General features: G+C 37.5%; 1 protein-coding gene across 1 annotated transcript in view; it reads left to right on the forward strand.

The window, feature by feature from the left end:
- The window catches only part of OSBPL10 (oxysterol binding protein like 10), a 122,394-nt gene that overhangs the window by 44,292 nt on the left and 64,629 nt on the right, over nt 1-13,473 (forward strand). Inside the window, exon 4 of the mRNA XM_087770775.1 lies at nt 5,063-5,254. Within this exon, the coding sequence (XP_087626901.1) occupies nt 5,063-5,254 (192 nt within the window). The remainder of the gene's footprint in view (nt 1-5,062; nt 5,255-13,473) is intronic.

The raw sequence follows: 13,473 nt of genomic DNA on the forward strand, positions 1-13,473 counted from the left end.
AAAGAAGTAGATGGGAATTAAAATACCGAATGGTGGTGTCGCAAAATCGTAATTACTTTCTGATAGTGTGTGACTTCTCATAGCTTTAAAGCTGCATGCAGGGATTGGTTCTGTGCTGTATATATGCAGAGGAGTAAAGGAATGTCATTTCAGTATTTATTATTCTGTAGAAAACATCTGTGGCACAGTGCCTGTGAAAATGATGATTATCAGCCATAAAAAGATATGACAGTTCACTTCAGAAATTAGTTTATTGATCTCTGGAACATTGCATTTACTTTCCAAAGTAAACAAAACCGTTTGCTTCTGGTAAATGGTGAAAAAAGCTTCAGCTTCTTTGTGAGCAGGAAGGGCAATCTCCAGGGAGAATGAGTCATGAAAACATTAGTATAGTTGGAACTTACTGTTCTACAATTCCATTATTTTAATTGTTAGGATTTTTGATATCCAAATGGAAGCATTCATTATGCTGCTTTTTCATCTTGGAGATGGGCAGTCTACTAAAATAAAAATCTTAACGCGTATCTGTGTTAGCTAAAGCGTACTTTAGCTAGTTTTAGGTCGTAAAACCAAGATGAACGCAAGTAACAAATTAATCTTTTATTAGCTTCTTTATTATTCTGAGCAATGGTAAAGTGTAGCCTCAGGAAAGAATATTTGTAGTCCTTTTGGGATGCTTCAGCTGGTGGATTTCTTGACTCATTATTGGTAACATGCATTGCTAATTGTTGAAGAGCTTATGTCTTCCTTTCATCAGACCTTTCACTATCTTTTTATGTATTTATTTGCAAACCAGAGAGCAGTAGGACCAAAGAAAAGGAGATATGGTAGTAGAGGGGCAGATCAGTCATACCAGCAGCACTAGGGGGAGGAGCGGTGGATTAGGAATAAAGATCCATCAGTTACTGTCATTGCTTTGATTTCCTGGGAGAGTGGCATTAATGGCTGTTGTAATATGATGTGTAATTAGAATGCTTTTAGCTGTGGAAAACATCACGTAGGTTTTAACATTTTAACAAAATTGGAAGATTTTGATTTTTGCGCAGCTGTGTATCGATGCAAGAGAGATGCTTGTCATTCCCAGTATTTAATCTGAAGAAGTTCTGCAAGAGGAGTCAAGTATTTGGCTGGGACATAGGTGTTGACAATGTGTTGTAAAATTCAAAAGTGCATAAGGGGCTGAGTGTGTAGTTCCTGGGAGGCCTCTTCTGGCAGTGGCAGGAAGAAGCTGTCAGAAGAAATTAGCTGCCGCCTCTGTCTCCTTAGGTGGAGCAGGCACAGTGCTCTGCTGCTGTTCTCTGTGGCATTGAGGAGTGGAGCCCCACTTCAAAAGGGTTTGAGTGGTTGTAGAAACTGCCTCCTCTAGACATTCACCTGCACATTGTGTATGACTGCCTTTGCAAGTTGTAAGTTGGAATTTTTTACATTTATCATTAGGCCTTGCCTAAGCATAGCTTCATGGGTAGCCACAGGTCCTGGTGCTGAGGTCATTTAGGGTTTGGATGTTACAGACATCCTCTAAAGAATAATCCCAAATTAGATGCTAGAGGGTTTGTGTTGTGGGCTGGTGGAGTTTTCTGGCGCAATGGTCAGGAACATTGGGTCACTAGATGGATGAAGGATATAAAGGGACAGAAAACGAAGAGATGAGGAAAACTTGCTTAGAGACCTGTAGGAGTTGTTCAAACCAATGTATTTGGCTCCGATATTTGGCACAGACTGTGGCTGTACGTGCTAATTCACGATTGCAAATCTTCCTGACTTGGTGAGCTGCATAGGATTGGTGACTATCTTGTGCTGAGAGGGGAAGAGGAGGACTCCAGGAGAGGCTCACCGGCAGAGGTGATCTCTCCCTAGACATGCACTATTGCAGGGCAAGGCATGCAGCTGAACGTCAGGCACACCAGGCAGTGTGATATGGTCAGCCCTTGCCAGGCTGTGAACTTCTATATGTAGAGATTTGGGGTTACCTAGTGTCTCTGTAGCAGCCTTCTTGAGCACCACCCGCTGCTGAAACTACAGATGGGTTGTTCTTCCTGATTTTCTTTCCTGCTCCACTGATTCCCAAACTCCATGTCCTAAATGACTGTCCCACCAAGAGCCGTTGCTGTGAGCTGCCACATGCCTTTGCAAAAATTAATGAAAAGCCATCTTAAATGCACTGTGATCCCATAGATTGTTTATTCTGCCTCAAGTCACGGTTTAGGAGTGTAGCTGATGTAGCCCAGTGAGTTATGGTATGAACTAGAGCAAATCTTGCAGGAAAAAAAATCTAATCTGGATTAGGAGACTCCTAAAATGATGGGTGTATCTGTTTCTTGGAAATGTGTTCATTACTTATTTGTGGTACAAAGCCAATTAAAAAAAAAGAAATGCGGCTAGCTAGCAGCTTTAGTACTAATATTTCACTATCAAATTTATGACTCCCAAGCGTAAGTGGGGTTTGGTGAAAGGCGTATCATGTTAGGTGATGTGATGAGAGAAAAAGTGAGGTGTGAGCTGCAGTCAAGGTGTCCGTTGTGATCCATGGGGTCAGCTGCAGATAGTTCACTGCAGTTTGAAACACTGTCTTAAGGAAAATAGCATTGAATTGCTAAATAATATCAATGATACAGTTATTAACTTAGAATATATGTGCATTTCAATTCATGAACATATTTCTCAATGTGTGCATGTTAAATGAGATTATTTTAGTGGCTGTTTTTTCTGAAAGCTGACTGTCCTAGAATTCCTTCCTGATTCTGTATCTAAACAGAAACAGTGCATGGATCTTTCCATATTTGTTTTATGTTACTTTTGTTATTTGCAGATCTATAACGCCTTTCCCCCTGCCAAGAAAATCAAAACATAATAAAACTTCACTTCTCACAGAATGTTGTTTTCTTTCAAGCAAAACTAATGGCTAAACTCACTGTTTTACATTGCTGCTGTTTATCTGGGTTTTAGGATCAGTTTAGCTATATGAAGGTGGCAGTTGTATATTTTTAATATCGCGATCACATGATACTAGAATGTCAGTGATTCTCAGAAGATTTCATTCTAAAACCAAAATAACTTTAATTAAACTGGAAGATAAGTTGATCTTATGCTGAAAAAATGAACTTCTCTCGTTCTTCCTCTGCAACCTCAATTTGGTTTAGAAGTATTCTGATGCTAGTCAGTTAAAAAAGAAACATCGGTAAGTATATTCTGCTATTATATATCAGGGATAGCCCTTCTCTGAGTTTCCTTTTTTTAAATTGAAGTTTCACAATCTCACCCAGTTTCCCTCATCCCCTTCCTTCTCCCAAATACCTTTTCTTCTGCCTCTAATTGTAGTTATTTCTAAACAATGCTCTTTCAAATGGAAGATGAATTAAAAACCTGGCAACCTACTGTGCCCTTCTGACAAATTCCACTCTCTGTGCTTTTTTTTTTGCCTTAGAGTCAAATGCAGTTTTAATGCAATTGTGAATTATCAGCCAGGATGGATAGTTTTTGAATGTCTGATTCTACAAATGCTTATTATTACAATCTTATTAGTCATGGTAGTAAAGTATATATTCATTGCAGAAACAGAGTCAGACCATCACTCTTGGAAGTGTTTGTAAATGTAAGTCCAGACCAATGGAATAATGCTTATTTCTATGAGTATAGCAGCTCTTTGCACGACGGGAATGTGATAACCCATTTTTTAAACCTTCAAATGCCTCAAAAAGTCTGAAGTCTAGTATTGTGTGGGGGTGGGATCATGTAACTTATTTCACTCTTCCTTCTTGGCACTGCCAGATAATCTGTTTTGTCACTTACAGTCAGTGTAGTGGGAACATGGTGCCTGACTTCAATTCCAGTGCTAGTTGGAACCTCTCCACCTTGGATTTAAAGTCTTTTAATGAAATTACCGCAGAATTGCCAAGTTTGACCTGTAAGGGATAAGGAGAGAGATTGTACCCAAGGGATATTTTTGCGCACTTGCCAGCAGACTCAAGAGTACTACCCCACATTGATGATAACTGTCTTAGCAATGTTGAAGGCTGCCATCTTTACTTGTGCAGGGTTTGTAGGAGAGGTGAAATGGTATTTCACCCATAGGGCTGTGTATTTACCTCACTTTCTTAAAGTGCTACTAAATGTCGCTCTGGGGTGGTTTGTGTTTCATGAGGTAAGAGTGACTCTGTTTCAGTTTTAACCTTACAGATGAAATCAATAGTTCAAACAGAAGGGAGAAGCTTTTTTATGTTGCACTTTTATATATGATGTCCCACGGTGCTCTAGTGCACACTGGAGCTTGATTGAGAATTGCTCTTCTAAAGAACTCCAGGAAAACTCTGGTTTGAGGGCTGCAGAAAACAAACCAAGATGGCAACACTGACAAACAGTTAGATAAGAACAGAGAAAGTTCTTGAATGTTCAGACTGATTTTATAGGTTGTATGTTAAGAGTAATCACACTGCAGATACTGTTGGAGATTTATTTCTGGCCTTTTTTGTATTTAGGGTTTATCCCAAGCTTACTCCAAAACATCTTGACTGTTTAAGCCATGGGGTTTTTTTTAAATGTTAACGTTTAATTGGTGTGTGGATTGGCCTTGCCAAAATTGCCGCTCCTCTAATGTTGAAAACAGCACTGCACTGTTTCAGAAGTTCACCAGGTGAAAGCATTAAGATTTTTTTTTTTCTTCCTTGCTGTTCATACCAGTTTGATGAATTATAGGTCAATGGCTTAATAAAAAATATTTGTGTTAGCACTGTTATTACTCTGTCTGCAAAATCCTTCCTAATCTTTCATAAAAAGTATGGTTGTAAGAACTTAGCAGCATGTTAATATGTAATGAGTTTGTGAAGATTTTTGCAAAGGCTGATTTCAGACAATCCAAGAAACAGAGGCAATAGCCACAGTGTTTTCAAGAAGATCGCTGCTGAGCAATGCAGATGGTTCAGAAGGAATAAATCAGTCCTGAGCACAGTTACACCTCCAGATTTAGGTTTGTGAGGAAAGTAGAACAGTGCAAATCTGTAGCCTGAATTGTAAATTATTTACTTGTGTAAAGGTACTGATATCAACATCCCATTGCTTGTTCTAGAGCATTTCATCCTCGCGAAGTAGAAGCTCATCTCTGCTGCCACCTGGGACAGTTAATGCTGCATCTCCTAGTGGCCAGAAACATATGAATCAAAGTGGGCCAACTGTTGTAACCATCACACATCACAAATCACCTGCAGCTGCTCGAAGAGCGAAGACCCAGCGTTCTGGTCAACTCCATGAAGTCAGAGAGGTAAGAGATAAAAATCTGCTGTTTTGCTATAACTTCTAAATGCTTATTTTGCTTTAGAATAAGCAATGAAGTCTGACAAACTAACAATTCTCTTTGTTTCCTATTTTATGTTTGACTCCCCTCACTGAGCAAAAGGCAGTCTTTAGTTCAGGTTCAACTTAAAGTCTGGTGTATACAGGCTTTTTTATGCTGATGTTAAAATTAGTGTGTGCACATGCTTAGAAGAGGAAGTAGGTTGGCCACAGCTCCCAGACTTCGCTGTGGTGCTGTGGTGCTGGAGGAACATCTCTCTTAGCTGCACGCAACAAAACCTTTCAGATTGGAAAGAGGGCCCTGGAGCATTTAAATATGACTAGAAAAAAACAACTTGAGTAAGTCTGATGAATGAATGTGCAAGAAGGTGCAGCTCACCACACTCAGCGGTTTGTTTCTATACGGCAATAGTCTTAACTTTGTTGTCAAGTTTCTATTGCTGGTTTTGTGACAGAAGAATGCTTTGTCCCTATTAAACACATGAAAGGCAAACAAGAAAGCATGTTTCTTTCAAAGTGTGTTTACCAGGGTTTGAGAAGTATAACTCATATACTGATTTAAGTCTGTCTTCCAGATGACAAAAATAATACAGAGTTTCAGGCTTAAATAGTACGGCAGACTTTCACAGAACTCACTTTCAACTTTCTTTCATCCCTTATTATTTTTGCTTTGTCTGAATTTCTTGCTATTCTCTAATAGTACCTTTGTCGGTCCCCTTCCCACCCCTTCTACCAAAGAAACTGTTGGCAGCCTAGCTGCTTTAAAGCATTCTTTTATCACATGGGTTTAAAATATCTACCGCAATCCTTCAAGTTGCAGTCTCCAGAGTCTCAAGAGTTTACGCCCCCTAAATATTTTATAAATGGAGACCTTTCATATTAAGAATTTGAATAAATTCTTAGTGTGTGCTCACAGTGAAGACTCAAATTACACATCCTGATGAAGAATGCCTGTTTTTATTCTAGTAACATTAAAAGTGAAAACTTCCCTTGTATCCTCTATTGTATTAACAATAGTCATTGCTTGCTCTGAAGAGCACTGTCTGAATGTCACCCACATTTTCTTTACATTATAGAAAAGACACACCTGTTTGTTTCTCATGAGAATATCTTGTCTTTGCTTACCAGTCGTCTCCCCCAAGTTGTTTCTACCTTACTAAATGTATTTGCTCTCATAGGTTGAATTCAGAGTGCACCTTAAACCTATTAATAAAATAAACAGAGGGAGCTGTTGCAGCTTTGTCAAATGAAGCTGGGTAGGGCTGAAAGGAATTTAAAAGAGAGAAATAGTATATGTGCTGATCATAATAAGTTGGGAAGGGAAAAAGTCAACAGATGCAAAGAACTACACTTGGGAAGGAAGAAATAAATACTAGCCTGTAGTAAAACAGAGAATAAGTGGCGAGGTATCATCCCTGCGGAAAAGGCCTGGGGGTTTCTGACTCATTTCTTTGCAGTATATTGCAATGTGATGTCATTCCAAAAAGGTAAATATTACAGGACTTTAATGTGTAATCATGGCGATAATTATTTTGCTATGTTTGATGTGGGTGATACTTCAGCTGCAGCACCAAATCCTGTGAGAGTAACTTAGAGGGCTGCAATAAAAACATCTTAGGCATTGAACATATGATAATGATTGAAGGTTAAAAGAAATGAGTGTTTTTCAGGGAGGGAAAATGGTACTAAGATGAACAATGCATAAGAAAATTTTGTGAGGAGATGTGTGAACTTTACCTTTTTGTGTATTGGATTTTTTTTGTGTGTGCGTGTTAAAGAGGAGCATATCAGTGGAAAAATCAGTCCTTCTGCCCTCTTTCCCAGTCTCATATAAAAAGTGGCTGCTTGACTGATCTTGTTTCCATCTTGTGAAAGGGTAAGTCTGTTTTTCCAGATTAAGGAAGCAGGCAGATTTCATTTCAGTGTCATGCTCTGTGCGTTTCTTTCTCCCCCCTCTTCCAGAGTGAATGCAATAGGCTTAGGTATACGCTGCCTGTTTTTTCAGGGAATATTCTTGTTCCCTATATAAGTCAACGGTGAGTGTTAGATCTACCCTCCCTTGTTAAATTTGTGAATAAAGAGATGGGTCCAGAGATCTTCAAAAAAGTGCACTTAAATCTGTTCTAGTCCTTTTTTTTTTTTCAATCTGAAGCAAGGGGAAATAGGAACTAAAATACAATAAGAGAGAGTTAATCTTCTCCTCAACACCCAAATCTTTGCTTTTTATTTGGAAGTTGTTTGGTGTGATTTGGATGAAGGGAAGAGACTGCAAAAGGATTATAGATCTGTGTTAGTGTTCCCATTATACAATGAAGTCACTGAAGCTTTGACATGCAAGTAAGCTTTTTTTTTATTGTACTATAAATAGGACTACGTTAATTTTACGTCTTGTAAAATACAGTAGTTAAATCAATGGAAAGAATTGATGTGCTTCTGGAAAATTAGAAGCAGCATGTATTTTTTAAATTTTAAAACAATGTTGTGGTAATACTATGTTATATATGAGATGTACAATGTTATATATGAGATCTGTGAAAAACAGGAATGCTGCAAAAGGGGCATCCTTCACTTGGGACATATGGTCTTCACTAGCTTGGACAATATCCCTGGGAAGTGCTGAACTTGAAATTGCTACTCCAATTCTGGATCAGTTTTTCTTGATTTGGCCATGTTATTTGCAAACAGTGAAGTGTATCTCCATGTTGCAAATAGGACAAAATGTACTCTTATATTTGACATAATGCAATGATATTTGGTAATACTTGGTTGTTCTTTTTCCCCTTTTTTCCTTTCATAGTAAGAATAAACCATACATTGTTTCCTTCTGTTGTTTGTTCTGTCTGACTTAATTTTCTTTTTTTTTTAGACAGCATAGAGAACTTTAGTGTAAAACAAATTATAGCAAAGAGGTCTATTTAGAACCAAACTGATGTGCAAAATTCTGTGAAGGTAGTAAAAGCAAGTGCGTAGGTCTCCAGGATGACACATGTCATAAGTGTTTCTGTTGTGAAATTAAAACTTGACCTTTTTTCAAAAGTTTGGTAAGTTGAAATTGAGCATGAATTATTGAGCTTTTGACTGCTATAAAAACTTTACTTTTAATACTCAAGCTACTTCTGTATAGCATTGAATTGAAAAGAAACTCAGGAGCATTACTTTTCATCATAATGTCTTTTTTTTTTTTTTTTTGTTTAAAATAATACTGTTCTCTTAAATAACTTGATGTTAATAGTCCAGTCCACACTGACTTATGGAACGTTATATCAAAACTAAAATTCACCGTGCTTTAATTTGAGAGAGCTGATCTACTATGTGTTGCATTTTATGCAGAATTATTCAAGATCCTACCTCTTTATTTGGGCCATATTATTAAAGGGGTGCTTTCAACTGATTTTTGTAGTAAGTGATTTTATGGCAACCTAAGTGTGTGTGGTCTTGAAATTGAATTCTGTTTTTTAAACTACGCATATTATTATCCTCATAGCAATTTGTGGTAAGAGTTATACTTGCAGAATTCTTTACTGTGGGCAGTTAAAATTAACTGGAACATAAAGCCAAGTGGCCACATCACACTTCATATTAAATTTTAGCTGCCACTCAACTAAGTAATACTGGCACACTTCATCTTGGAATGGTGTTTATTTTGGCTGAGAATGTCTGACACTTGTACAACCTCTGGCAATGTTACCATTGTTGTTAAAGAAGCAAGAATTGCAGTATGTGAACATCTCGTAGTAACTTATTTACATAAGTTTAGAGAAATTAAATGGGGTTAACCAAAAGAAGTCTAGAGAATTTTTTTTTTTTTTCCATAATTTTAAAAAGTTGACAGAGGAATTTCTGATCTCTTTGAAATGTGGTGTTTGTTACAACTTGCGATACTCTACAGTGGACTAGTCATCAGCATGTGCTTCTGAACAGCTGGTACAGTGGGATCCAGATTTCATGGGGCCTCCACCAGTGTGACATCCATTTTATGTGCCAGTGGGCAGTTCCAGAATTTGGAAAGGACTGCTTTTTGGTAAGATGACAGTCCTGCTGCTTCTTGCATGTCCTTTGCCATATATAAACATGGTTACCTTTTGATTCCTGCAGGCATTATGCAACTAGCTGGTAGTTCTTTGCTTCCTCCCTTACAATAGAGGAAAATCTAGGACTTGTACCTAGGGCTTCACGGAGTGAGGTTTTACCTGCAATTTTGTGGGGCTGCAGTTGTCCAGTTTTATGTGGGTACTAGCAGAAAGCGATACTTCTAAAACACTTGGGGAATTTTCAGGTGAGAAGTGAACATCTTCACACCACTGTAATATTTGGATAGCAAACTTAGGAACTGTGACTAGCTATTGACAGAGGAAAAGGATGCTGTTGTCTGTGGAGAACTGTTGTGTTACAGAATTACAGCACTGCACAGACAGCATTGTAGGTGAGCAAAGCAGATGCAGTATTTAAACCACTCGGGGAGACATTCAGACTTGCAGGACTTTCATGTATGTGAACACCCAAAGACTTAAACTAAGCTGTGTGTTGATGGTAAAAGACTTTGTAATCAGCGTTTAAGCTGGTAGTAGGGGAAAAACTGATGATTTTTGTTTCATGCTAAATTTTATTTTTCAACTTTGAAAATGTCAAGTTTTGCTTTTTATTTCATTTTTTTTTATCCTCCTTTTGTTTTTCTGGAAGTATGTACATAAAAAGGTCAATGGATAAGAAGAGAAGCAATCTAATGTGAATTCTAGCAAAAAGAATGCTGTAGCTCTTGATGTTTGGCATAGCATGGAGGTTATGTGATAAGGGTGCATGTAAAAAACCTGTTGATTCGGATCTTTGAACAGGACATCATGCATAAACAGTGTGAAGTATGCACAAGGAACATATAAAACAATCCTGCTAATAATCGAAGTGTTTTTGAAAGTAGGTGTATAATTTTGATTAATTTGATAAACTTCTGTGTAAGTAGAGAGAAGTGCTATGTATTAGATCTATTGCTTTCACTGACAGTTCTCATCTTGATTTTAGAGTGTGGGAAGATGAGAGCTAGCTTTGCGACAAAGAAGAGCTGTGCTGTGCTTTTGCTGGGCAGATTTAAAGATAATTACCTAAAATCATGTCCGTTTTCCCTTCTAGACATAGTATAAAAAGTAGCTTTGTGATGCTTTCTTCATGGGAGTTTGTGGTTGACTCTTTAAACTAGAGTCTTTCCGCGCTTCAAAACTAGTATTGTAATACCCTCTAGAGATCTCTTAGTTGGACTGGCCAGGGTGGTTTCATCTTGGTAGTTTATAGATACTGCAGAAAGTGTTCATAGCATTTCACTTTTGAAATCTAAGTATCCTGTTTTCTGTCCATTTGGTCAAATAATATGGTGGTACAGTGAGTGGCAATGTTGGAAAGGGAAGAGAAGGAACACAGAGGAGGAACTTTTGTTAGGTAGAGATCTCCAGTTTTTCCTGGGCTTGTATGTAAAATATCTTCCTCCCGCACCCCACTATCCATAATAAATTAGAAGTACAGGGTCATCCTTTTGATCATCTTCAATCAAGTGCATCATATCATGTACAAAATAGATAGTCTGTAGCTATAGATGGATGTTGGTCATCCAACATCCAAAATGAGATATGTTACTTAATACGTTACATCTTAATACCACTACCTCTCTACTTTATATGTATTGTATGTATTACACTTTCATTTGTCTGCAAACTCATAGTCACAAATTTTTCATTTTCATTAGCAGGATGTGGAAAACAGGAACTAATGTTTCCACTCTAAAAAAGCTAATGAAAAAGTGCTTGCAAAAAAAAAAAAAAACCCAAACCAAAACCATAGCTGTTTCTCTGAAAGCAATGATTTCTTCATGGCAAGTGGTAGTGAAGAAAAGACAGCAGGCAGCCTTTGGTTCAGTTCTGTGTCCACTGAAGTCAATAGAAAGTGCAGGAGGCTGTAAGGCTTAATTCAGCTGTTGGGTATTTATTTGGCATAGAACGTGCTTGTGTAAGTTATACTACAGCTATTTAACGGTGCTTAGAAATGCTTTTTGAATTGAGAAGTATTGTAATACAAATTTGCATTACGGGTATGTTTAACAGCTTAGTTACAGCTGAGCTGGCTGTTATCGAAAGGGCTCCTCCCAGCTGTGTTTTAACAGGAGCCATTATAATTTGTTTAGGGGCATTAAACCTGTAACAGTATAAACCAGTTTCAAACCTAACATGAGGGCTAAAAGGGGCAGCTGCAGATGTTATCATTGCACTTTCTTCTGAATTGATATTGGCCCTAGTTCTAGAAATGTGTGTTCTTCATACAGTATGAAAATACCGGTGCAAGCATGCAGAAATCTTTTCTGTCTCTTCAGCAATGTTAGTGTGATTGGCTGCTATCCATATCCTTATAGACAAAAAGCAAATTTAGAGCAAATAGGAACAGATGAAATTATTTGGTATCTTCTGTGGCAGTTTCTCTGGAGGCTATTTGACTTGTCTGTAGAAGTCTCATCTCCGACGTATTTATTCTACCTTAAGTTAGTGCTGCAAAGATCGATAAAAACGCATCTCCTCAGGGGATAAATGGGATGCTTAAATCTCTGGGAGAGTCAGTCTAGTACCTTCCTAAGTAGTAAATGTACACGTGCTTATAAAAATAATTCATTAAGTAGCATTAATTGTCTCACTTTGGGGATTAGGAAATGTAAATTATTCTAATACTATAAAGCAATAATTATTAAATCACATAAACACGAGCTGAATACTTTTGTGTCCTCTGAGTCTTTACCTTGCCTTTGCAGTACCTTTGAGGTCGCTAAGAGTGCATGGAAGTTACACCTTCCTAAACTACATCTTGTTGTGTGCATTTGATTTTGTATTAATGCAAAGGTTGAGTCATCCTGGATTCCACACACCCAGACAAGGAGAAATAAGTTTGCTATGGGAATTGTAGAGCAAATGTTCTACTAAAATTACACCATTTGTCCATGCAGGTTATGTCAAGAGTGAACCTGGTTCAATATTTCTGATTTTTTTTTTTCTTCCCCCCCCCCCCCCCCCCCAAAATCTGAAAAATATAAATGATGCAAACATGGCTTCTTTTCATTGAATTTTTTTTTTTTTTCAGCCTGTAGTTTAGTAGTAATTGAGCATGTGCAAAGACGATAATTTTCAATCATTTAATAAATGGCAATTTATAAATTGGGGATAATGCAGTGTGTATGACAGCTACATTCAGAGAGTGCTGCAGCGTTAATTTTCTTAAGCAATTGCAGAGAAGCTAAGATTGCTCTTTACATTTATTAAAATATTTCATTAAATTTTAAGTAAATGGTAGGTTCCAAAAGGAGCTTGAGAGAAGTCAGATTTGAAGGGAATTCAGTCTCCAGCTTTTGTATGCCTTCAAAACTGTCCCTTAATTTTTTATGTAAAACAGAATTCAACTGTTCTGTTTTATATAGATATGTAAAACAGCATAGCATATCATATACTTACCTACATTTTTGGAAAGCTACAAGGCTGTTTTCTTTCACAATTAAAGCACAAATACCACATTAGTTTCAATTTAGAGTTGACAGTTTGAAAATGAAGCTTTAAAGAAAACGTACTTCAGTAAATCTTTTCTCAGATTAGGGTATCGCATCTCCTGGCTGCCTGTTAAGTGGCCTTGCTTTCAGTGTAGGTTTCTGGGTGGCTGGCTGGTGCAGCGGCGATCTTAGCAAACCCTGAATGCAACAAGGTGCACTTACCTTCTGCAACTCTGTTTATAATGGAAATTACTGCTTCCAAGATACATGGGCTATTTTGTTAACCCACACTTAAATGCTATTTTTATTAAATTAAGTAGAAGATATTTTTGAATGTTCTCAGTGGTGGTAGATGACAATATAATATTAGGTGGCTAGCCAAGTTTCAAATATTAAGTGTGGAAAGTACTTACGTAAATGCCTTCCAGGAGAAAGTAACCATAGAAATGGCTCATATATTTTAAGCGTGCCATTCAGTTTACATTATTATACATGTTTATCGAGGGACTTACTATAATCTTCAGCTCCTTGTGTAACACCGAAAGTGCTGCATGCAACACTAAGAAATACAGGAAACATTTTGATTTTACAACAAATGGGAATAGTAAACACTATAGCTCTCGTCTGCTATTTAACAAAGATCCCATCTCTGGCAGCTTTTGCTGCGTGTTCTAATTGTG

Source organism: Nipponia nippon, unplaced genomic scaffold, assembly GCF_047370975.1.
Source record: "Nipponia nippon isolate SJK-2023a ecotype South Korea unplaced genomic scaffold, ASM4737097v1 scaffold_1, whole genome shotgun sequence".
In the NCBI taxonomy this organism is placed as follows: domain Eukaryota; kingdom Metazoa; phylum Chordata; class Aves; order Pelecaniformes; family Threskiornithidae; genus Nipponia; species Nipponia nippon.